General features: G+C 48.9%; 1 protein-coding gene across 2 annotated transcripts in view; it reads right to left on the bottom strand.

Moving 5' to 3' along the window:
* Nucleotides 1-22,824, bottom strand: part of CAMK1D (calcium/calmodulin dependent protein kinase ID) — a 412,151-nt gene extending 389,327 nt beyond the window's left edge. For both annotated transcript variants that reach the window (XM_082843845.1, XM_082843846.1), the window contains exon 1: nucleotides 22,711-22,824. In XM_082843845.1, the coding sequence (XP_082699971.1) occupies nucleotides 22,711-22,802 (92 nt within the window). In that variant the 5' untranslated portion in view covers nucleotides 22,803-22,824. The remainder of the gene's footprint in view (nucleotides 1-22,710) is intronic.
* Between the last annotated feature and the right edge of the window lie 2,608 nt (nucleotides 22,825-25,432).

Genomic DNA, 25,432 nt, shown 5'->3' with positions numbered 1-25,432 from the left:
AAGTTGTCCCGTCAAAGCACACAGCCAGGCTGAAGGCCACGTGGTCATAAAGCACAGAAAACTACACCCAGTCCCCAGTGCACTCCTTCCTCACCTGTCTCCCGCAGCTCTTGACAGGGAGAATTGGTGTTGAATGAGCACTTATGCTGTAGCAGGTGCTGGCTAAAGACTTTATATGTCAGTGCACTTAATTCTCACCACAGCCAGAGACAGGGTCCCCAACTACTACACTCCTGGGCCTCCCTGAGATCTGGATAATGAATCAGAAGTAGGACAAGAAGAAGGAACACTGAGGTCATTTTTATTCATTTCACAGGAGAACATACATGTATTTCTGTCCCCTAAATTAGTTTAGCATCTGGAATCCCAATGCAACCTTGCAAAGAGCCCCAATGTGCAATGCACAGAAGCTCTGGGAGTTGGCACTGACCCAGCCACCTTGCGCGGTGTGGCCCTGGAGAAGGCCCCCAGCTGACCCTTTGGGGGTCTTCTGCTTTCTCAGCCTGATCAAAGAACCAGATGTTCGCCAGGCCCTCTCCAGAGTCAATGTGCTGAAGCTTGAAAATCTAAGACGTCCTCGAATGTGCTCACGGCCACACGAGTGAGGACTGCAGGACACAGCCCTGGGCTGGGCCTGGTTGCCAGAGGGATGGGGTGACATGATCCACCATAAAACCTGATGTTGTTCTACTTCTTCTGATCTGCCATTGAAGAAATGCTACCCCAGACCTCTCCTTGAAGTGTTCACATTTTCATCACATTTGGCCAAGTCCAGCTGTGCACACACCAGGAAGGGGGTGGCATTAACTCTGTGACTCCGTAAGTCGCCGATCCCATTGTTAGTGCTCCATGTATGTACAAACCTGACCTCCTTTTACAATGACTTTAAAGGCACAGCGGGTTCTTTTCACTTCCACCTCCTTTTTATTTCTTTAAGTCTAATGGGAAAAGGAAGGCTTTCAACAAAATCTAAATGGATGAAATTCATAAGATGCACCAGCGACTTCACACAGGTAGTACCTAGTATTGTTTCCACCGGAACCTCTTACCATTCATTTTAACCCCAAAGAGATGGATAAATGCCCAACTAGCCAATTATATCACTACTGACTATGTGAGCCTTCAATGAGTTGAGAAATGCTCTTTTGAAGTATGTTGATCCAGATGCAAAAATCAATCCATGTTATAAGGGCAGCAATCACACGAGAGCAGACGTGCCATTATCTTACCTGCTTTTGAAAGGAAGGATTTTTTGGCCTCCTTTCTGTTGTCAAACTGAATCATTATTACATAAAAGAGGCGACAAGTGTGACTGAAACCCTGAAGCACCATGAACCGTTAGCTCGTATTTGAAATCGTGTATCCACTTAATCAGAAGCTGAAGCAGTATCATGGTCCGTGCTCTGCAGGATTCAAACCCGAGGAAGAAGAGGTTCATCTGAAACCCTGAAATCAGAGCTTTCCCCTTCCTCTTGACCCCATTCCCGTCCCACTCCCTGTTACAGTTATGCAGGCCAAACACACTTATTAACACATCCACCTTCTCCCATCATGCCTTGCAACCAAAGCCCTAAGACCCTGCAGGTCTTACATCAGAGAAAACCCACAGGAGCAAATGCCTCCCTTTTTCCAGTTCTGAGGAATCATGTAGCAAATATCATGAAAGAGTCCCTTCTAATTGCTCCTTGAGGAGAGAAGTGATGGGGACTTTTTCATTTTGGATTTTTGCTTTTGTTTTTTAGTTTTTTATTTTATATTGGAGTAGAGTTGATTTACAATATTCTGTTAGTTTCAGGTGTACAGTGAAGTGATTCAGTTACACATATAGATATATCCATTCTTTTTCAGATTTTTTTCCCATCTAAGTTATTACATAATATTGAGCAGAGTACCCTGTGCTGTACAGAAGGTCCCTGTTGATTATGTATTTTATAGATCATAGTGTGTATAGGTGAGTTTTTCATTTCGTATCCATAGGGCCTGTAATATAGTAGGGTGGTGTGTGTGTGTGTGTGTGTGTGTACACACACACACACACACACACATACACACACACACACACACACACACAAGGAGCTGCAGTCTTACCTCTTTTCAATTTGATACTCCGAATAGTATTTCTGGCTACTCTCTGACTTAGCAAGTGCCAGGAAATTTATCAATCCCTGCCTTTCATATGCAGGGAACGACATCTCAAAATGACACCCCCTTTTTTCAGGGTCTCCTAAAGGATTCACGCCAATCCCTCTACTTGACGACCCATTTTTTTGAACAATCTCTCACTGGGAGTCAGAGGTATCATATTTGGCCATGAATCAGAGTGGCAAAAACAGGCCCCAAATGAAGCGATGTCGGCTACCATTTACTAAGCATTTGGTATATACCAGGCACCATGCAAATAAAAAAAAATGTACATGAGTCATCTCACCAAAATCTCCAAGCAATCCTATACAGTGTGGGCCATTATTATCCCCATTTTATGAATTACAAATAGAGGCTCAGCAGTATACACACACACAGCTGGTGAGGAGGTAAGCTGGGCGGAGAATGCTGTCTCCCCGTCCACAGACCACGACCTACTTACAAGATCCCTAATAATACCAAGAAAGCCAGCAGGCCACAACATTCTAGGAGCACCTCAGATTTTTGCGAAGTAGTGCCTCAGAGATTTTTTTAATACTAAAAGTTGTATGCCCATACCCAGGTAGTGTTCATTACCCAAGATATCACAAGGGTTTCCCAAGAATCCAATGAACTTCAGTATTTGATAAACCTTAACAACCAGCCCTAAGAAAATTTTAATCAATCAGTAAAAGACCTTTGATATTAGGCTGAAAGGAGTGGAGAGGAATGTTTTATTATTAAAAGGGATCAGACCAGTTATGTAATTTGCAGAACCCAGCACAAAATGAAAATGGTGGTGGGGGGGGATCCTTGTTCAAAAAATATTAAGAATTTCAAGACAGCGGGCAAAGCTCATTAAACGAAGCCTGGGGCCCTCTGAGCGCAGGGCCCCGTGTGACTATGAAGCTTGCACACCCAGGATGCTGGCCCCAGGAGGGGTGGGCGTCCAGGGCCCCAGAGGTCACTCTGGACTCCAGAGCAATGAGGCCAAAAGGACTATGAACTGGTCTGTGAGCTCAGCTACATGTGTCAGACGCTTTCTCCAAAATTAACCACATGCAAAATCAGAATCTCAAACTGGAACGTTAAACAGTTTGGCTCCTAATACCTCTGGATGTGAACTCAATACAAGATCCAGTGTTAACTGCTTCTTATGCTAAGAAGTTGCCTGTGACAACAGGAAAAGGTCATTTTGCATAAAAATCATTAGAGAAACAGATTTTAAAACAGAACCCCGGGCTTCCCTGGTGGCGCAGTGGTTGGGAGTCCGCCTGCCGATGCAGGGGACACGGGTTCGTGCCCGGGTCCGGAAGGATCCCACATGCCGCGGAGCGGCTGGGCCCGTGAGCCATGGCCGCTGAGCCCGAGCGTCCGGAGCCTGTGCTCCGCAACGGGAGAGGCCCGCGTACCACAAAAAAATAAAATAAAATAAAAAATAACCTGAAAAGAAACAATGAGTAACGTGGCATACTGTGCTGGTACGTCTTTCTTAACAGAGCAGATGTTCAACACGTTTAATATTCCTATTGGCTCTCTCCTGGTGTTTTCCAAGTAATGAAAATATAAAGAAACCATGTGAGGTCCATCATATATGATGAGGTCTTTATTGCACAACTAACAGTCATTTTTTTTAAATTAACAAGCCCTGAGAAAAAGTAAATCTGCTCTGACACATTTTTGAAAAGCACTTACAATACATTGCAATGAGAAAACAAAGCTAATTATTTAGTGTGAGCAGAACATCAACAATAAAAAAAAAGAAAAAACCCTTCAGTGAGGAAAACAGCACTGAACTGGGAGTCAAGAATATCTGTCCCCTTGTCACTCAACTGCCACTAAGAACGAGCTCAACGCCAGGTCATACAGGAGAGCCGGGGCTAGAATCATACTCCTGTACATATTTTAGCCATTTGAGAAAATCAACCAGACTTGGTCTGAATTTCTGGCTATCTGCCTGTGTTTTCCACGACCTTTTGCTAATGGATATCTATGCTATAAATGATGTGTATTTTTTTAAGTTCCAAAGCATTTTGTTTGCCAGAACCCCGAGGTGAGTGCTCTGTCTTGGCTTGGTTTTGTTCTTTTTGGCTAATAGTCTGATTTAAAATCTCAGGGTTCTCTCGATGTTTTCAATATGATTTTCTTCATTTTGCCAGTACGGAAATTGCCACGTGATAACGAAATCTAACCTCAGCCTGTAACATTGTGAGGAGGCCCACTTCTCTCTCAGCAGAGAGGTTTCTTTTTTTTTTTAAGGGTTTTTTTTTTTTTTTTGACGTGGACCATTTTTAAAGTCTTTACTGAATTTGTTACAATATTGCTTCTGTTTTATGTTTGGTTTTTTGGCCCAGAGGCACGTGGGATCTTAGCTCCCTGACCAGGGGTCGAACCTGCACAGCCCTGCATTGGAAGGCAAAGTCTTCACCACCAGACCTCCAGGGAGGACTCCAGCACAGACGTTTCTGATGAGCCTGAGCCAGGGCACGAATTCCAAGTGGCAGTGTCCTCACCCACACACTGAACATCATACTACTTCCAGGCTCCAAGCTCCAGAGCAATCTCTGATGGGCCCGAGGAGAAGGGTAGCCGCGGTGACATTCTGGAGACTCAGTGACAACGGTCATAACACACAAGGACACAAGTCTCCCTGTCAGAGCCCCCAGGACCACGCCAGGACACACCCTGGAGAAGCCTGCTTCACCCCAGTCAACACAGCTGTGAGCTGGGCACAGCCTTCCAGAAGCTTCTTCAGACAGATCTAGGTCCAAATCGCTGTCCTGTGACTTATGAATCACGTGCCCTGGGACCAGTAAGCTCTCCTCAACTATCAAACAGTACTTAATTCACAGGGTTACTGACGGATTAAATGACCCTTCAAGTGGCCAAGTGGCCAGTGAAAGACCTCAGACCTGGAAGATATTCAAATACTGGTAGCCATTATTAGGTTTTTTCAAGCCACCTCCACACCTTCCCAGGGACACCAGCGACCTCCTCAGAAAATAGGTTGGCAAAAGAAAAGCTGCACATTTTTGCACTCAGGAGGTTTGGCCCAGGTACTGAGAGCAAGGAAAACTTTTACCTCCAAGTCAATGAATCCGGGACTTTGAGACAAAGAGTTTGTTGAATTTTGAAGGAAAGAACATCAGGAAAGACTACTGTAAGTGCCCAGAAATTTCTCATCCCATCATCAGTTCCACAGACATCACACCTTCAGAAGAAAAACAGCACAGTTGCCAACTACCCCTTGGATCGCCCCTGGGTTTGGACACACTAGCATGCAGAAAAAGTCATAAAACTAAGAAAGGCCTGATTGCAAAGGAAAAGATGAAAAAAGCCAACTACATATTGCTTCCATGAGTACCTCAAGACTGCAACAAGCCACGTTTGGGGGGAAATTCCAAGATGGAAAATAATAGAAAGTAGAGGTATTTAACAGGATACCACAGGACACAACGAACCGCGGCCGCAAAATGAATAGAAGGATCTGATGATCCAAATATCACTTCTGTTTAGCTTTGGGCCTTCCTATTGAGGAGGACTCTTTTTTGGAGCCTGACGACCAGTTTTCTTTCTCCGAGCGCAGCCCCACGGCGGCCAAGAGAAAGAGGCTGCCAAAGGGAGGAAGCAAGCAAAGCCCCACAGATTAAAAATTCACCGCAGCTAATCCACCGGCTGAGTAAGCCACACGTGGAAAAGTGGTGACGATCTGAAGATGAAAGCCAGGGGGAGAAAATACGGGCAGAATGTTCGGAAGAGCTTATCAGTAATGAAAACATTTAGAAAAGCAAGCTTCCTAACAGACCATGGAGACAATTTTATTACTTGGGATTTTTAACACTGAACCAAACACACTCTCCACCTATTACTCAGGGTGCAAGGCATTGTGGGAAACACCCGGGAGGGAAACCACATGTGTGAGAATGTCCCCAGCGAGCAGCTCTGAGCTGCACCAGCTGGAGAAAATTCTCACAAAGGAAAAAACCTGCAATGGCTGACCCTCAACAGAATGATTCTAAGACTGGAAAGAACAGAAGCAGAGAAGTCCAAAGTGGGTTGCTTATGTCTGGGGAAACTTGATGGAAGAGAGCAGACTTAAGTGATCTTAAGACCCTGGAAAATCAATGGGGAGCGATGGCAACAGGAGGACCTACACAAGCAGGACACAGCGGTCAGAACAGGTCTAGCATGTCTGGAGGACACAGCAGGGACCACTCCTCTCATTTGCCACTGAATCTCCAGTTGGTACAGCACCAGCCATAAGTGAGAGCTTAACCACCACTGGTTAAATGAATACACGGCTGCCATCTGGGAAATGGGCCACTGGAGAAGCTCTACTAGGAAAACAATCCAGTTACCTGCTCTTATGATTCGTCTCCATCTATTATTTCTGATAAAAATTACTTCCCTTCCCTTGGAAACCCCAAAACACTTTGCCCCATGCTTATGTCACCATGTGCTGTGTTAAGAGTTCAGGGGACAAAATTTGCCAACCTATGAAGTCAGTAGAATGTTAGTACAATCATCTAATAGTTAAGGGCACTGGCTTTGGCCCCAGACAGATAACCTAACCTAAGCTCAAATCCCAATTCTTCCACATAGTTCTGTGTGACCTTGGCCAAGTTACTTAACCTCTCTGGGGCTCAGTGTCCTCATCTCTAAAATGGTGATGACAGTGGAACCTATTATACTGGGCTGCTATGAGGATTTATTGTGAAAATTCATGTAAAATACTGTAGTTGGCATACTGCCTAGCACCTAGTAAGTGCTCAATAAATGGTTGCTATTATTATTATTAAAACTATATGTTTCCTTTGTCTTACAGAAGCCAGCTTTCTCTTTGGCATAAAGCAGGAGCTCTTTAAGTAATGAAGAATGCTAGATCTTTTCCACTGCTGACTTTTTAGGCAACAGCCCAGCTCACCGTCCCTGAGCCCCAATTCTGGCAAGGTGCCCCTCTTTGCAGCTTCCATATTGTGTGCCCACCATGCAGCACTATCACACTGAAGTGTAATTACATGTTTGTCCCCCCCAAAAGTTCCCCAGGGACAAGAACCACATTTTGTCTTATCAGCACTTCCGTAGTGCCTGGCACAGAGCAGAATCTCTGTCTATAATATCTGATGATTTTTTTTTTAAAAGAAAAAACTGTGGAATCAGTCTCACAATTCCCCAAAGTCTTATCTGAAGCCTGACCGAGGCAACTAAATGAAGGCACATTTCCAGATGGTTTTGGCCAGACAAACCCATTGGAATTTCCAGCACCAGGACTAGTTCAAGTTTCCCTCATTCCTATGGGGCAGACCTGGCTTGTAAAGAGGGGCCCAGTTTACTCAGGGTTCAATGAACCCAGAAGTTTTCTGCAGGGTTAGGGCCTGACCCCCTGGCCATGCTAGAAGAAGAGACCTCAAACTCCCAATTCCTGGAAAGCTTTGGAAGGACACCCAGCTCTTAGTACCTTCACGATTAACCAAGCTTTTTGGAGGCCCCTGCATCTACCTGGACCATTCCTGCGATCCCAGGATGAGATCACACTTAGGGAATATATTATACATTCAAGAATTCCTGCAGGAAAGGAAGGCCACCAGGAACAGCCCTGAGGGGTGGGGAGAGCGGCCACACTGATCCTGAAGACTCAGAGGCTGCCACGTCCATGCCCCACTGGAACCCTGCCTGGGAGCCTCACCAGCCAAGCAGGGCCCCCAGAAGTCCAAGATGAAGACATGGGCAGAGCTGGGGTCTGGTAAGAGCCCACTTCCTAGCTCGAGAAGGCAACTGCCTTCTCGCTGTGTCCTCATATGGTGGAGGGGGCAAAGGAGCTCTCTGGGGTCTCATTTATAAGGGCACTAATTCCATTTGAGAGGGCTCCACCTTCATGACTTAATCACCTCCCAAAGCCCAAGGGAGGCAATTTTAACACATGCTACCATGTGGATAAACCTTGAGGATATTATGCTAATATCCACCTCCTAATACCATCACCTTGGGTGTTAGATTTCAACACATGAATTTGGGGTGACACAGATATTCAGTCCATAGTGAACAGTAATTATTTCATGCCATGAAGTGACTGAGAATCTAGGTTCCTGGGTCCTACGCCAACCGAGGGGAGTCAGGCACACTTGGATATGAATATTTTTTTTACCTCCTTCTTCTCACATACGTGATTAGCCCATTGGAAGCCTGCTGAGCAGGGGCTCCTGTTGGCACCTGGTTCTGTCCCACTGCTGACTCTGAAGGTGTTTACAGGTGGTGATGAGAGTAGAGAGGGTAATCATGGCAATAATCCCAATGATGGCATCACCACCAGCACCAAACTAACACAAACTACCGGCACCCTGAAAAAAATCAGACACCCACCGCATCCAACAAAGACCACCACTCCTATTTCCAGAGCCGATACTCAACCGGCGTGCAGTGGTCCAATCAGACCAGTTGGTAAAATACTGGAATATCTCCACAGCAGTGAGTGAATAACCACAGCCCCACCTCACCCCCCCAGAGACCCACCCCCAAACGCTGACCGCTGGGGTCTCTCCTGAGATCTCCCCGCCCCCTAGAGGAACTGATGACCCAAGACCCATCCAGCCACCTAGTTCTCATCATCTTCCTTATACTCTTCCATATTTTTTAAATTCTCTACCAGGATGACATGTCCTTTTTATAATTTTTAAAGAATTTTTCTGAACGTACCAATTGCTTAAACACTGAGAACAAAAACAACATACACTTGAACAGGCCTAGATAAAATATACTATGAAACTTTGGGTTTTGCATTGATGCTTTCAGCGTCAAGGCTGACCATGGCCCAACTTCTCGGGAACCGTGCCCAAAAGATGATAGCTAGGTTCCAAAGAGTATGCATGACACCAACATTTATGAGAAAGAACTATTTTAAAGCTATAATCTTTGCAACATAATAATATCTTCTATTTGTATAAAGCCTTACTGCACATACCTTATCTCATTCAGGCCTTACCACAGGTCTGTAATGGAAGCAGGTGTCATTATCCCCATTTAACAAACAAGGTAATCCAGACGTAGAGAGGATATGACCAAGGTTCCACACTTCTGAAGCTACAGAGCCAGAACTGAACTCAGATCTCCTGACGTCAACTTCCTCCAAAGGTGTGCTGAGTCAACTCACACGTGCTCACAAGAGCCTCATTCAAGAATTTTGGAGGCTTCCCTGGTGGCAGAGTGGTTAAGAAACCGCCTGTCAATGCAGGGGAGACGGGTTCGAGCCCTGGTCAGGGAAGATCCCAAATGCCACGGAGCAACTAAGCCCGTGTGCCACAACTACCGAGCCTGTGCTCTAGAGCCCACTAGCCACAACTACTGAGCCTGCAAGCCACAACTACTGAAGCCTAGAGCCCATGCTCCACAACAAGAGAGGCCACTGCAACGAGAAGCCCACGCACCACCACTAAGAGTAGCCCCCGCTCACCGCAACTAGAGAAAAGCCTGCATGCAGCAATAAAGACCCAACACAGCCAAAAATAAATTAATTAATTAAAAAAAAAAAAGAATTCTGCAATTGGTTGTTAAAACAGGGGTAGCTTTAAGTGGTTCCAGTGGGAGTAGTTACACCATGGAATCAGCAAGGTTACAAACGAGAGCTGGTTGACAGCACACAACGGGCTCCGATGGTCTCCTAACCACACCACATCCACAGAATGAGGACGTACCTTTTTCATCCATCAGTGTTCTCTGTTCCCACTGTCCCCACTAACCAGCTTGTAAGCAGCACAATGGGGGAGAAAGAGCACTGAGTTCAGAGTCGGAAGACGCTCCAACCTCCAAGCGCCACTGAGCAACCTTTTCTCCTGACTCATCTCCTCTCAGAACCTCCATGTTCTTCTCTGTAAAATGAGGGCAATGATTTGTCTCCACTCGCAGGGCTGTCCTAAGGCGCAGCAGGAATCGTGGATGTAAAAGTATTTTGCAAACTGCAAAACACCACAGAGCTGCACAAAACTGTCTGCGAGTACTTCAAAAAATAAGGCACAGAATTACCACATGACCCAGCAACTCCACTTCTGGGTATGAAATGAAAGAACCAAAAGAATTGAAAGCAGGGACTTGAAGAGGGACAGCCATGCTCATAAAGCATTATTCACAAAACCCAAAAGGCAGAAGCAGCCCCAAGTGTTCATCAAGAATGGATAGGGCTTCCCTGGTGGCACAGTGGCTGGGAGTCCGCCTGCCGGTGCAGGGGACGCGGGTTCATGCCCCGGTCTGGGAAGATCCCACATGCCGCGGAGCGGCTGGGCCCATGGGCCATGGCTGCTGGGCCTGTGCGTCCAGAGCCTGTGCTCCGCAACGGGAGAGGCCACAGGAGTGAGAGGCCCGCGTACCGCAAGAAAAAAAAAAAAGGAATGAATAAACAAAATGTGGTCTAGCCATACAATAGAATATTATTCGGCCTTAAAAGGGCAGGCAAAAACCCTGAGGACATTACGCTAAATAAAATACACTAGACACAAAATGACAAAATTGTCTGATTCCACCTATAGGAGATACCTAGAGTAGCTGAATCCACAGAGACAGAAGGCAGAATGGGGGTTGCCAGGGGCCGGAGGGAGGGGAAGTGGAGAGTGAGTGTTTAATGGAGATAAAGCTTCACTTTGGGAAGATGAAAAGGTTCTGGAGATGGATGGTGGTGGTGGTTGCACAGCAACATGAATGTCCTTAGTGCCACTGAACTATAGGCTTAAAAACGATTAAGATGGGGGCTTCCTTGGTGGCACAGTGATTAAGAATCCACCTTCCAATGCAGGGGACATGGGTTCGAGCCCTGGTCCGGGAAGATCTCACATGCCGTAGAGCAACTAAGCCCGTGCACCACAACTACTGAGCCTGCGCTCTAGAGCCTGCGAGCCACAACTACTGAGCCCATGCACCACATCTACTGAGCCTGCGCTCTAGAACCCGCGAGCCACAACTACTGAAGCCCATGCACCTAGAGCCCGTGCTCGGCAACAAGAGAAGCCACTGCAATGAGAAGCCCGCGCACCACAACAAAGAGTAGCCCCCGCTCGCCGCAACTAGAGAAAGCCCGTGCGCAGCAACGAAGACCCAACGCAGCCAAAAATAAATAAATAAATAATTTTATTTAAAAAAAAAATGGTTAAGATGGTAAATTTTAGGTTATGCATTTTTTTTAACCACAACTTAAAAACACACACACTGAAATACGAGGTCTTCTAACTCCCAACTGTCAAAGGAGCCAAAAGGGCCCTAAAGACTTAAGAATTGTCAAGATGGTAAATTTTAAGTTATGCATTTTTTAATCACAATTAAGAAACACACACACCCAAACATTATGTCTTCTATTTCCCAGCTGTCAAAGGAGCCAAGAGGGCCCTGAAAAGTCAACATCAGAGGTTTTTTATCATGACTAGGACCACAAATTTCATTGACACTGGCCATGCTAACGCAGGCAGAGCGAATCCCAGCAGCATCGTTCCTGTACACGACAGCCAGATACAGGCTGTCCCCAACTTTTTTTTTTTTTAATTTTTTTTTAATGAATTTCTTTTTATTCAACAGGCTTTATCACAACTTTACGCGGGCCTCTCACTGTTGTGGCCTCTCCCGTTGCGGAGCACAGGCTCAGCGGCCATGGCTCACGGACCCAGCCGCTCCGCGGCATGTGGGATCTTCCCGGACCGGGGCACGAACCCACGTCCCCTGCATCGGCAGGCAGACTCTCAACCACTGTGCCACCAGGGAAGCCCCCCAACTTTTATACAAGGTCTGCCCCCGAAGTTCATTTTCACCTTTTGGGTGTGGTGGTTGTTCAAGGCATATTTTTTAAGGAAAGTGAAATGTCTCATGGGGTAAGGAGCCCGCTCACACCTAGAGAAGCCTTGAGTACCAATGCCCAGTGAGGCTGAATGACAGTGTGGATATCCCAGCCGGGTCCTGGGAGCCGGGGCTGTGCTGGGGGAGGAGGGGAGGGGGGAGGTCACAGAGGCAGTACTACAGCAGCCTCCCTTTCGGAGCCCGGGCCAGTCTAGGACCCAGTTTTGTTTGTTTGTTTGTTTTTGGCCATGTAGCACATGGGATCTTAGTTCCACGACCAGGGATCGAACCCGCACCCCCTGCAGTGGAAGCACAGTCCTAACCACTGGACCACCAGGGAGGCTCCAGAACCCAGTTTATTTAATCAGTCGGTCGGCCTGGGATCCTTCTCCCAGTTGCCTCACTTGGCCTTCAACTTCCCAGTTTGGAACTCATTTGCACCTCCCCACTTCCCCCCCCCAAAGCTCCAAAACCACAATTACCTACTTTCCTCCCGTCTTCCAGCCAAACTGCTAGTTCTTGTCAGTTTCACGTGGGAGGAAAAAGCACTTTCTTTAAAATCACTTACATCACAGATGGCTGGTCTCTCAACCTATTTCAAGGCATTCGTATCTTCTAATGTTTTAAGGCAAATTTCGAGCAGCCATTTTTATGAAGGTTAAAGAAATGGGAAGAGCCCAGGGGGGCAGGGGGCAGGGGCCCTGGGGTGTCTGCCCTCCCCCCATCATCCCACCAGACCTCTCCACTTAGCACAGCTTCATTTCCTTCTTGTTTTTTTGCCCACAACACTGTGGGCCTTGGTGGGAGGGGACGGCATTGTGTGCAGGTGTCATATTTGTTGAATATGATACCTTTAGGATTCCACTTACAGCCCCTAATCCAGTTTGGAGTAAAAGCAATTTCAGTGATGTAAGCCGTGGTTATAAACATCAGAGAGGGGGCCTCTCAACCAGTAAAAACATTGACTCTGTCCAGTTGGGAAGCCTCTTCTTCCCATGCTCACTGCACTGCAGAGGTACCAATAATCTGTGACCCCAGACCTGGTCAGGCCATGGAAAGGTCTAACATGGAGAAGCCAAGATGAGGGATTTCACCCGATTCAGACATGAGCTCTGCGACTGTTTTATCTACATGCTGCAACCTGGGAAATTAAACTTCTGAGATCTCCCACCCTCCATCACACAGTCCCTGATAAGGTTATTTTGGAGTAAATTGTTATGCACGTTCATGCGGTCTATACCTAGACACATTGCCATTTTTGAAAACTCTAGCATTAAAATAAACTCACTAGAGAATTTAAACTCACAAAAGTCAGTGACGTTTTGGAATACTGTAAGCAACAAGTTACTCCAGTCCTCCAAGCCAAACGTTATTTTCAATCAGAAACCAAAGCAGGTAAGACTGAAGCCATTCCCAGAAAGAAGCACGTTTCAGCTTCAAGAAGGGCCACAGCTGCACCAAGATCTAAGTGCTGTTGGCGACAACAGAAACTGCAGTTAGAAGAGCGTCTTGCACAAGCTGATGTAGAGATAGACTGAAGAAAAAAAAAAAAGCAGCTCAGGGTGCAGGGAGAGGTGCAGAGAGACAAAGCTGATGACATAACCCAGGGAGGGGATGAGTCTATGTATGCAGCAAACTAGGTCACTCAACATGCGAGCTGGCCTGGAGGACGTTTGGGGATGAGGCTCTTGGTGAACACCAGCGCCAGGGGAACCAACCAGCCTCCTGTGGGAAGCATGTGTTGGATGGTGCAATGGACCCCCCAAATCTGGGAACGTGGCCTCTGAGGAGCAGGGTGTCAGCCCCGCAGGGGCTAAGGAGAGAGAAGGAGCATTTCCTGCACACAGATTCACAGCCATGTCCATGCACTAAGGGGTTTCCACGCGCCCTCATCTAACCTTCATTGCAACCCTTAGATCGGGTGCTAGTGTTAGCCCGTTGTGCAGATGAGGGCACGAGGCCGAGAACGGTGACATCATTTGCCCAAAACCTAATAGCTAGGAATCAGTGGACCCAGGATGTGCACCCATGGCCTGCTGACCTCCGTTCTCAGCAGCTCAGGACTGCGCCCCGCGGAATATCCAGCGAATGTTCTTCCCTGGTTGACAGAGGACTTGTTGATGGTCTCTTAAATCAACTTTGTGGGGGGAGGTTAAGTATGCACTGTTCTGCATCTCTGCCCCAGGAGCTTCCAAAAATCAATTTCCAACAGACACTGACATGTTCCTCCTCACAGCGCTGGCCCTGAATATCTGAGGGTAGCTATCCTCTACCACAGCTGCTGAAGGCAAGTAAAACCTGACAGCAGCTGCTGTTTACTCAATCCCAGTTATGTGCCAGGCACCTCAGAGATGGCACTGAATCCTTACAGGAATCCCACAAGCGGCAACTTCCATCTGCATCTTAATCCAGAAAGATGAAGGATGGACATCAAGAGGGATGCAGCTATGAAGGGTGGTGCTGGAGCTGCCTTTCTAGTACGGTTCATTGCCTCCTGATGCCTCCCCTGCCTGGCCTCAGCCAATATGCTGTCTTTAGGCTTATCCTCAAGATCTGGTGTTAACCAAGAAACGCATTCCTCCACCTCTGAATCCTGCTGAAATACTAGGAAAAACAGCACGAGACCCACAGCTGACCACTGGAGACAGGGAATGAACTTGGTCTGCCATGGAATGAACTTGGCCTGTGGCATCCATCTGGTCTGATTCGAACCTGAAGAATCCACATACTGCATCATAAACATTTTGAAAAAATCAAGAAGGGTCTAACAGAAAACTAGCCCAAGGAAAAGGTGATCTCCTGCACCACAGGGAGTCAAAGGGAGGCACCCAACGTGAACTGCAAAAGAAGGTAATGCTGGCATGTCTCCCAGGGTCCATGTGTCCCTGTGCATTGGATGGACCATCTTGAGTCAGGCTCCAGGCTTCGTGCTGGCCACCCATAAGCGGTTCATTCTTCAATTAAAGAAATGTGTCCCCAGGGGCTGTGGGCTCCCTGGCGATTCCTGCAAAATCTCATGAGGACTGGAGGCAATGTGAGGTCCTGGGGTCCACCCTTGTGGGTGTAAGCTGTCCAATAATGTGACAGTGCCCTGCTGGACCAATGCTAAGCCCTCCCAGAGGGGAGAGGTGGAGAAGGAGAGAGATTGAAGGGGATTTACGGAGATTTATTTGGGGAAAGGAAAGATTAAAGGGATTTATGGAGACCCAGCCAAAAAAAAGCTCAACAAGTTAACCCCTAAAATCCTCCTCTGAGAGGACAAGAAAGTCCACCTGCCAAGTTTAATTATTGTCCACTCGGTTGCCAAGTTTGATCCAGAAATTTCTACTTGAGACCTAGTCTTCATTAGCCCCTCTGGGACCAAGCTCTAAAAAGTGCAATTTCCCAGATCCCACCGTACTAATCAGTAAGGCCACGAGGGTTTATCTTTTTTGCAACCAAGAAAAACTTTTGGCTTTTTTCTCTCCAAACATAAAACATCCTATCAAAGAAAGACGTAGCAGGAGTTTGCATGTTTATTATTTTTCACAGAACGTCTGGGCTTTAATTCCCAAATCAAGTGGGAGAGTTGTAGGTAACCTACAAACCTGTCAAAGTGATCTTCCTGTTGATAATTCTAGAGACAAAACCCAGCATTTTCACAGGAAGTTAAGCAGTTCGTCCAGCTGCTCAAATGTCCAGCCTATCATGACTTCCCCCTGTGATATTTCAAAAGCCCATCCCAGACACAAGCTCTTGGAAAGAAAGAGATTAGCCCTAAAATCCAATGGTCCCTTGGGACTTCCCTGGCAAGTCCAGTGGTTGAGACTCCATGCTTCCAGAGGGTGTGGAGAATAGGGAACCCTCTTGCACTATTGGTGGGAATGTAAATTGATACAGCCACTATGGAGAACAGTATGGCGGTTCCTTAAAAAACTAAAAATAGAACTACCATATGACCCAGCAATCCCACTACTGGGCATATACCCTGAGAAAACCATAATTCAAAAAGAGTCATGTACCACAATGTTCATTGCAGCTCTATTTACAATAGCCAGGAAGCAACCTAAGTGTCCATCATCGGATGAACGGATAAAGAAGATGTGGCACATATATATATATATAATGGAATATTACTCAGCCATAAAAAGGAACGAAATTGAGTCATCTGTAGTGAGGTGGATGGACCTAGAGTCTGTCATACAGAGTGAAGTAAGTCAGAAAGAGAAAAACAAATACCATATGCTAACACATATATATGGAATCTTAAAAAAAAAAGGGTCATGAAGAACCTAGGGGCAGGACGGGAATAAAGACACAGACCTACTAGAGAATGGACCTGAGGATATGGGGAGGGGGAAGGGTAAGCTGGGACAAAGTGAGAGAGTGGCATGGACATATACACACTGCCAAATGTAAAATAGATTGCTAGTGGGAAGCAGCCTCATAGCACAGGGAGATCAGCTCGGTGCCCTATAACCACCTAGACCAATGGGATAGGGAGGGTGGGAGGGAGACGCAAGAGGGAGGGGATATGAGGTATATGTATACATATAGCTGATTCACTTTGTTATACAGCAGAAACTAACACAACATTGTAAAGCAATTACACTCCAATAAAGATGTTAAAAAAAAACAAAAAACTCCATGCTACCAATGCAAGGGGCGCAGGTTCAATCCCTGGTGGGGGAACTAAGATCCCACATGTCGCGTGGTGTGGCCAAAGATTTTTTTTAATTTTTTTAAAATAAACAAATAAATAAATCCAAGAGTCCCTCACAAGGAGAACCCAGGAGCCCAAAGGATGTTGAGTTTTCCCTCCAAACTCTTTCCAAGAGCTTCCCAGAACATGGACAGCCCTGCTGTGCCCACAGAGCAGGTGCTCAGAAAATCCTTGGAACAAAACTGACCGAAAGCAACAAACAGCATCTTTCTTCCAACCCCAAATCCCCGGCGAATCTCACATCCCACACCCAACCTACCAGCAATTCCTATCGGCTCTCCCTTCCACATGTTTCCAGAATCCAACCACTTCTCATCACCCCCAGAGCAGCACTCCAGTCCTCCACCACCATTCTCTCTCCCCTGGATGGTTTCCATAGCCTCCGAGCTGGTCCTCCCGCTTCTGCCCTTGAACCCGCCCATTCATTCTCAACACAGCAACCACAGCCATGATGGAAACACCTGAGTCAGGTCAAGGTACACCTCTGCTCAAAACAGCCCTTGCTGTTCCCTCCGACCGGAACATTTTACCTTCAGCTACCCCAATGCAGCCTCCAGATCTTTATTCAAATAGCAGCTCTTCAGCCAGGCCCTCCCTGGCTACCCTGCTTCAAGCCACCATCACCTCCCCCTCCCAAAAATCCCCGTTCCCTGCTTCATTTCTCCCCTAACGTGTATACTAGATAACATACTCTGCATCTTCCTGATTCATGTGTGTTTTTTTTTATTTTCTGGCTTCCTCACCAGAATGTGAGCTCCAGGAAAGCAGGCATTTGTGTCTGCTTGTTCGCTGCTGTACTCCCCGCTACCGTGCACCGGTGCCTAGAATATAGCAGGTGTTCGATAGATATTTTTAAATGTACAAGAGGCTGAATTTATATCACGCCTCAAACAAAGGGCTGAAAAATGCAAACTTCTAACCAATGCCGCAGCTGGGATACCCTCGGGGGGCACTCTGGGGGCTGCCCACCTCTCTGCTCCTCTGGGTAATACTCTTTTAAATGCTTTTCACAGACTAAAATTTTGAGTAGTCTCAGAAAAATTACTCTTAAATCAGTCGGTCAAACACACAAATCACCTCGGATAGCTCTGCAATCTCCCTCTCCCCCTACACCCGCACACACACCTGCCTCCCACAAAAGAACAGGTGAGTCTGTGTTCTACCCGGGCTTTCAGATAAATCAATAATCTGTGTCCTCAACAGGTGTACTGATTGAGCAATTTCAGAACAAGGCATGTACGGAAGATACTAGTGGGAAAGGACAGCGCTGGTCCCACAGAAATTTCTATTTATACTCCTCCTAAAGCAGCACCCAGCAGGCACTCATTTCATGAAAAAGCAAAGGCATTGTGCTACTGACATCAAGTGGGATAACACTTCCTGTCCTGAGCTGTATCACTTTGCTACTAGCCTGGCCATAAAAATGTCCCTCCAAATAGGGCTAAGCTGCTCTAGCTACACATGTAAGCTCCCGAAAAATTATAGTGAGTGCCTTCGTTACCTAGACAAGCCAAAAAAATCTTAGGGTTGTAAGGGCACTTGAAAATCATCCCATCTTCCTTGCCCTCCCCCTGATTTTACAGGTGAGGAAGCTAAGACCAGGTCATGTGGAAAAATGACCAAGCAGCCCACAGGCCACACACCCCAGCAGCGGCTGACTCAGACCTTGAGCCCAGGCCCAAGGCCTCCATGGTGCCCGCTCCAGCCCCCCACAAACAGCAATTACTTCAACACAAAACATTCGGTCTGTAGGAAAAGCGTGTATTCATACCCTGCAGAGATGAAGATCTATTTTCCAGAACATGCCATTTCCATACTCTGGGGGGACAAATGAGGTATATCGGGAGAAGCATTCTGTGTCAACTCTCAGGGCCTCCTCTGTTCAGATGCCTTTCATGGCGTGGCAATTACAGAAGCCACTTCCATGAGTCTGGGGTACTTCCTGGACACCACGGTCAAACCTTTCTTCCCATCTGTATCTTTCTCCAAATGGCCTCTTTTCATTGTCTTGGCTCAGAAGACGTGGAAAGACACCTACGGTAGAGATGGCCTGAACGGCCTCGGCAAACACTCCGCAGAAATGTTTACGACTCCTAATTGCTGTTACACAACATTTATTTGATCCCACATTAATCTGGCGTGCCAGGCAGGGATCTGAAAACACGGCGTTGATTAATAAACAGTAATTAAGCCTTCCCACCTTGTTCAGAGCCAAGGTTAGGGCCTGGGATTCCCCTTCAAAGGGAGGGAGCCACACTGAAGGTCATAAGTTGAGAGGTTTCTCCTGAGGCCTGACTCAGGGGTGCATCAGAAAACCCAGGTCCAAACCACACAGTGGGTTCCTTCCCCTATGCTGTCCTTTGCTTCCTCCAGCTCTCTTCCCACCCTTCTGGGCCACCCTTCACTCCCATTCGGCTCCCACCCTCCAGCAAGGTCCCGCGGACCACATGGTCTAAATGGCTTGATCCTCTGGCCTTCAACGGTAGAGGCTGTGCTCTGCATGGAAAGGTACGGGGATCAGGCAGCCAGATATCAGATTACAAGGTTTTGCCAAGTGAGCGCTCCTTGAGCCTTCACAGTGCTTTATTTTAAAAGCATTTTAACACTGTGGGCTGACAATCTGGCTCCTGGCAGGGCTTTCCTGCCTTAGGATCCTAAAGGCATATGGTAAAAGTGTGACAAACAAAATGATGGGGCCTGCAGAGTACCTTGGAAATGAATCCCAATTGTAACTGTTGACACCCCTGACGGATGCTAGGTTCCACTGCAAACAAGTGTAGAGCCCAAAGCCAAAATCCACACTAACAGAACCAGAAGTGACCTCTACTTAGACTCAGCTCAGGATCACTGGACTTGGCCCAGGGCGAAACAGGCATCCTGAACTTCGGACCACTTCTAGAAAGTCCAAGAGACAAAAAGGTGTTGATAACCCAAAAGCTTTCACATGTTACATGTTTGGATAATTAGGTTTTCTTTACCTTAATATTAAAATTAGCTTTCCAAATACTAAAGTTAGTCAAATTATTATTAACATTTGCTGTTACATAATCCCCAGAGGGGCTCAACCCCACATGCATAATCACAAGTTGTTCTGCCTAGATTCGAATATCAGCTCCACTTAATAAGTAGCTCCGGTTTGGCAGGTCACATAATTTCTCTGCTGCCTCAGTTTTTCCATCTGCCAAGTGGGGATAAAAGTAAATACCCACTTCATCAGGTTACCGTGAGAGTAAAATGAGTTACTATACCTAAGGCACTTAGAATAACAACTGGTTCTTGGTATTCATTTAATAAAGTCACCTACCTTTACTACTACTACTATTATTATTATCATGCTATTGAGTGAAAACATTTTTTTTTACATCTTTATTGGAGTATAATTGCTTTACAATGGTGTGTTGGTTTCTGCTTTATAACAAAGTGAATCAGTTATACATATACATATGTCCGCATATCTCTTCCCTCTTGCGTCTCCCTCCCTCCCACCCTCCCTATCCCACCCCTCCAGGCGGTCACAAAGCACTGAGCTGATCTCCCTGTGCTATGCAGCTGCTTCCCACTAGCTATCTACCTTACGTTGGATAGTGTATATATGTCCATGCCTCTCTCTCACTTTGTCACAGCTCACCCTTCCCCCTCCCCATATCCTCAAGTCCGTTCTCTAGTAGGTCTGTGTCTTTATTCCTGTCTTACCCCAAGGTTCTTCATGACATTTTTTTTCTTAAATTCCATATATATGTGTTAGCATACGGTATTTGTCTTTCTCTTTCTGACTTACTTCACTCTGTATGACAGACTCCAGGTCTATCCACCTCATTACAAGTAGCTCAATTTCATTCCTTTTTACGGCTGAGTAATAGTCCATTGTATATATGTGTCACATCTTCTTTATCCATTCATCTGTTGATGGACACTTAGGTTGCTTCCATGTCCTGGCTATTGTAAATAGAGCTGCAATGAACGTTTTGGTACATGACTCTCTTTGGATTATGGTTTTCTCAGGGTATATGCCCAGTAGTGGGATTGCTGGGTCAGAGTGAAAACATTTTGATCATTTTATTGTTTGTGTTTCACTCTTCTAGAACCCCTGTCAGCACTACAGGACCATAGCGGGAAGCTTCTTTTCAAAGAATTCTTTCCAAGACAGAAGGCAAAGCTTTGGAACCCTAACAGAGACCCATCCTCAGGTTCACGGGGAATGTGGCCAGAGTCCAAGAGGTTGTTCTGCAAGAGCTGTACAGTCTCTCCGTCACCATGAGTCAAGTCCCCATCCTGCCCAGAGGTGGAACCACCAGCAGTCATACCCAAACAGCACCTGCCACAGCAGGAGCCACTCAATGAAGCCACAGCTCATGGGGCTGAGCAGCCCAGCCACGGCAGAGGGGCAGCTACCCGGCTCTCCGGGGAGCAGGAGGCAGTCAGGGGAGCTGCATCCGTCTGCTTGGAGGCTGCAGGCAGAGGGACCAGCTCGAGGGGCTCGGGTGGAGATGCGCCTGGCAAAGGAACGCATTCTCTCATGATGGGACTCCACTCTCTCCCATCCCCTCATCTGAGGCGATCGGTCTCAGGATGACCAGCAAGCACACGCTTCTTCTTTCTCGGCAACTTAAGCACCTCAGAGTCACTACCCCAAACCCAAATAAACCTCAATGATAATTTTCTAAAGTTATGGACAAAACCTCACCCCTTAACAGGCCATGCTAAGAGGCAGCCCCAAGCCCCTCTCTATGAAAAGTCTAAGTCCTTTCTGTTTTTTTCCAACAGACAGAAAGTCTACACCCACAGGTAGACTGTGTTCCTGAAGCGAGCACAACGGCTGGGAGACCCTATTCTCATCCTCGGCAAGTGTGCGTCCCCAGGATCAGAAGCATGGCAGGGATGCTACCTTCACAACTTGGGCTCTGGGGGACCACTGCAGATGCGCGGCTGGGGGAGGGAAAATGACCAAACAACTCAGTGGACCCTGAGTATGGGACAGAAAACAATCTGGGTTTGAAAATGCGGTCCTGGAAAAGCAAACCAACCACAATAACAAATAAAGGGGGTTTAAGGAAGACAGGAGAGAAGAGCACACTGATTTCCCGTATGAAACACCTCGTCTATCTCTTCCCAGCCTAATTAACACCTCCATGAACCCCTGCAAAACGTTCGGTTCATACAGCACATATATGTATGAATGTATATGCTGACAGATACCGATCACATGAGGGGAGAAAATAACTCCAATTTCAGACTCTTCCAGCAGTGCCCGATTCTCTTTCACTATCAGCCTCCCTACCTATTCTGAGGCACTCCACAACAAAACAAACAAAAACCAACTCCTGGGCAGAAAGGGAACAGCAGCTGAATGGAGCAGCACATGCTCGGAGCCTTCCTGCCATGGACTTCTGGTTACTCCGCCACCAGCCTCGGACTACACACAGCCCTAGAGAGAAACCACCGGTACAGCGACCCTCGCAGACCCTCCCTTGGCGACCCGCACCCCAGCGTGTGCTGCCGAGCCTGGTGAAATGGACAGACGCTCAGGTAAGGCTCTGCCCACACGTGACCCTGAACACTGCGAAATTCCTCCCTGCCTTAATTGCGCGGCCATCCAAAGTCTTGCCTACACCTAGTACGTGAGGATGTCAATTCTATAAGGATACATAACGGAAGGACAGAAATGGGAATGCCTGGAGCCCGATTTTCTCGTGACCACGTCTCTCGCGGACACGGTGCACCCATGCACACGGTGAGTAGACGCACGCAGCCAGTAAACAGGAATATCCACCATGCTCAGCCCACAGTCACGCGTGGGGAGAAGTCGAGAGGGCGGCGGTGTCAGGGAAGTGAAAAGTCGTCCGCCTGCGACTGACCCCGAAAGCCCAGAGCCTCCCCCGCCCAGGAGCGGCTCCCACCCGGGCCCGCGGGGCGACCCACGCGGCCGGCACGCAGGGGGGCACGCAGAGCCGAGAACTGGACAATGAGGACGCGGCGACCCGCCGGTTCCCACCGCGGTGGTGGCGGCGGTGGCAGCGGGAGCCACCTCTGCACCCGCGGCCGCTGCCATCTCCACCCTCTACTCCCCGGTCCCCACTTACGTTCCGAGGGTCTCCTTAAACTCGAAGATTTTCTTGATGTCTTCAGCTTGCTTTTTCCAGGAGGAGCTGCTCTCGCCGTTCTCCCGGGCCATGGCAGACGAGGCCGGCGTGCGCAGAGGGCGGCGAGGCGGAGCGGCCGGGGACGCGGGGGGCCGGGGTGGGCGCGCAAGGAGGGGGCGCCCGAGCGCGGGGGCGCGGGGGGGGCGGCGGCGCGGGCGCAGCGGGGGCGGCGGCGGCGGCGAGCCGGTCCGGGAGGGCTGGGCTGGCGGCGCGGGGATGCTCGGCGCGGGAGCCGGAGGAGACTTTGTGCTGCGGCAGAGCTTCCTCTTCTGCAGTTTCCTCTTTCACTCTCGCCGCCGCCGCGGTCCCTCCCTGGCTCTTATTTCTGCGCGTCTCGGGCACAGACTTCCTGCCGCCGCCGCCACTCGCCCGGCTCCTTTGCAGCCGGCTGCCAGCCTCACTTTCTGCTACTTTCTTGCCTCCCTTCTCCTCCCTCCCAGCCGCCCGCCCTGCTCCCTCCCTCCTCCTCCTCCTCCCGCGGGCTCCCCGCCCTCCCCGCGCGCCCCGGCCGCCTCCCGCCTCCCCGCCTCCCGCGTGCTGCCGCCTTCGGGGATGTCCTGCTCCCCGGGAACGCCGTGCCCCGGACGCCGGGGCACCGCCGTCGCCGCCCGGCTACGCTCCCCGCCGCCGCGCGCGCCCTGGAGCCCAGGAGAGGGCAGGTGCGGGGGACCCAGGCAGGTGCGGGCGCCCAGGCGCGTGCTGGAGGACCCCGGCCCCCCGGGGCTGCTTTATTAATTCCGCAAAGTCAAGTCTCGGGGGCGCGAGGGCTTTCCTCTCCGGCTGCGGGAGAGGGCGCCTCTGCGCTGCGCTAGGACGCTGCAGGGCGGGGGCGAGGGCGAGGGCGAGGGCGGGGGCGCGAGGCCACCCGGATGCCGGGCGCCGAGGGCGGGGGCGTCCTCCCCGGGCGTCCGGGCGCTGCGCGGGGTCGAACGCGGGGGCTCGTTGTTATGGCGACGGGAGGCGGCGGCCGCGGGGATGCTAGCGGAGGTGGGCGTTGACTCGGGCGGCGCGGCGCCCGCCAGCGGCTGGCGCTCCCCGAGCCTGCCTGGCCCTCCCGACTGGGCGACTGGAGCTAATTCGCATTGCACCAAAATCGGCGCCCGTGTCCAATTATGGCTGGGGGAGGGGGCCTCGCGGCGAGGAGGGAGCCGGGAGCCTCGCGGCCGGGGACGCGCAAGACGTGCCAGGCGCTGCCTCGTTTTCTCTTTGGGAGCTTAACTCCCAGGGTTATCTGGCGGCCGAGCTGCGGGTGGATTCAGGGCCGGGCTCTGTGCGCCTCCCAGGCTGCTTCGGCCCCAGGGCTGGAGCGGCCTTCGCTCCAGCTCGGCCCCTCCTGGTTTCTCCCTCTCTTCGCCGGCCGAAACCCAGAGACTTAGAGAAAAGTGAACCTCTGCCCCACACTCTCTTCGCCAGGGGGGCCGCCCCTCCTCAGCCCAGCCGCAGTGGGTTTAGTAGGGCACGCTGTGCCAGGGAAGGTACCTGGAAATAGCCTTTCTAACAGATTGGAGAAACGCACCCAGAGTTCCCTCTGGCCTCCCATTTCGGAGGCGCATTCTGACTGCCCATCCCTCTCCCGTGTCCACCAGTCAGCGGGCGATCCACGTACAGACGCCCATTCCCAACCTGCAGGGACTACCTCGTGTTTCGAAAAATTGTAGTTTTCTTCGTATCAAGACTCTCTCTTCCTGAGGGCCCCTCGGCTGAGTTGGGTAAACAGCCCCGTGTCTTGATTGGTGACACCTGTCCCATTTTCCCAGGACTGTTCCAATTTCACTGTAAAAGGGGGAAAAAATATTCTACTCCCTGAAGAGGAAACTTACCCGGCACCTTCTTCCTCGTTCTGACGGGCTGGATGCAGGCCGACTGCTCTCCCAGAAGCCGTCTGTACCCACCCCACACTGCACCCTGCCGCCCTCCACCTTTTTTCCCTGACCCCAAGGAGGTGGAAGGATAATCTGGCCTGCCCATTCCTCCACATCTGCGTGCTGGATTCCGCCTTTCAGGGGCTGTTAGCTTAAGGCTCTCCAGGCTGAGGAGAGCAAACGGGGGATTTGGCTGTTAGAAACTGACTAAATTGACAAACCCAACTCCCAAGATGGATGACTAGGGAACCTCTCTCAAAGTTGGGGCACGTCACCAAAAGCAAACAGCACCACTTCAAGAAGAAATACATTTGCACAGCATTGTAAATCAACTATACTTCAATAAAAAAAAGTTTTTTTGAAGAACTATACTATCGTTTATTGGGGTCAAAGGTTAGGCAATATGAAGAATAGGAACCAGGTGTGACTAAGATCCCAGTGGACACTCCCATGCCCGCCATATGCACCTGCTCATCTTTTTTCCCCTTTCCCTTCCTTCCACTCCTTCTTCTTATCCCGTTCTTTCCTCTCTATTTCACCCTTGCTTCTAGCCTATGGATCAAACACCGGAGCTCATGATAACAATTCTCAGTCTCAGCTATTGTCCCCGGAAATAAAGAAGTGGTGATGCTAAAGAAGTTTTGTATGGTTGGAACTGTAATGGGGAGTTTTCTTTCTATTCCAAATTTTCCATAATGATGTTCATTCAGAGCATTATCAAGTTATCCTCAGCTGGACTAGGTCCTAGAGAAAAGACTCAAACTAATGGGGAGTTGAAGAGGCCAAGCCCAAAAGAATTG

This window comes from Leucopleurus acutus (genome assembly GCF_964270905.1).
Source record: "Leucopleurus acutus genome assembly, chromosome: 1".
NCBI lineage: Eukaryota > Metazoa > Chordata > Mammalia > Artiodactyla > Delphinidae > Leucopleurus > Leucopleurus acutus.
This window is presented reverse-complemented; position numbering and strand designations above follow the sequence as displayed.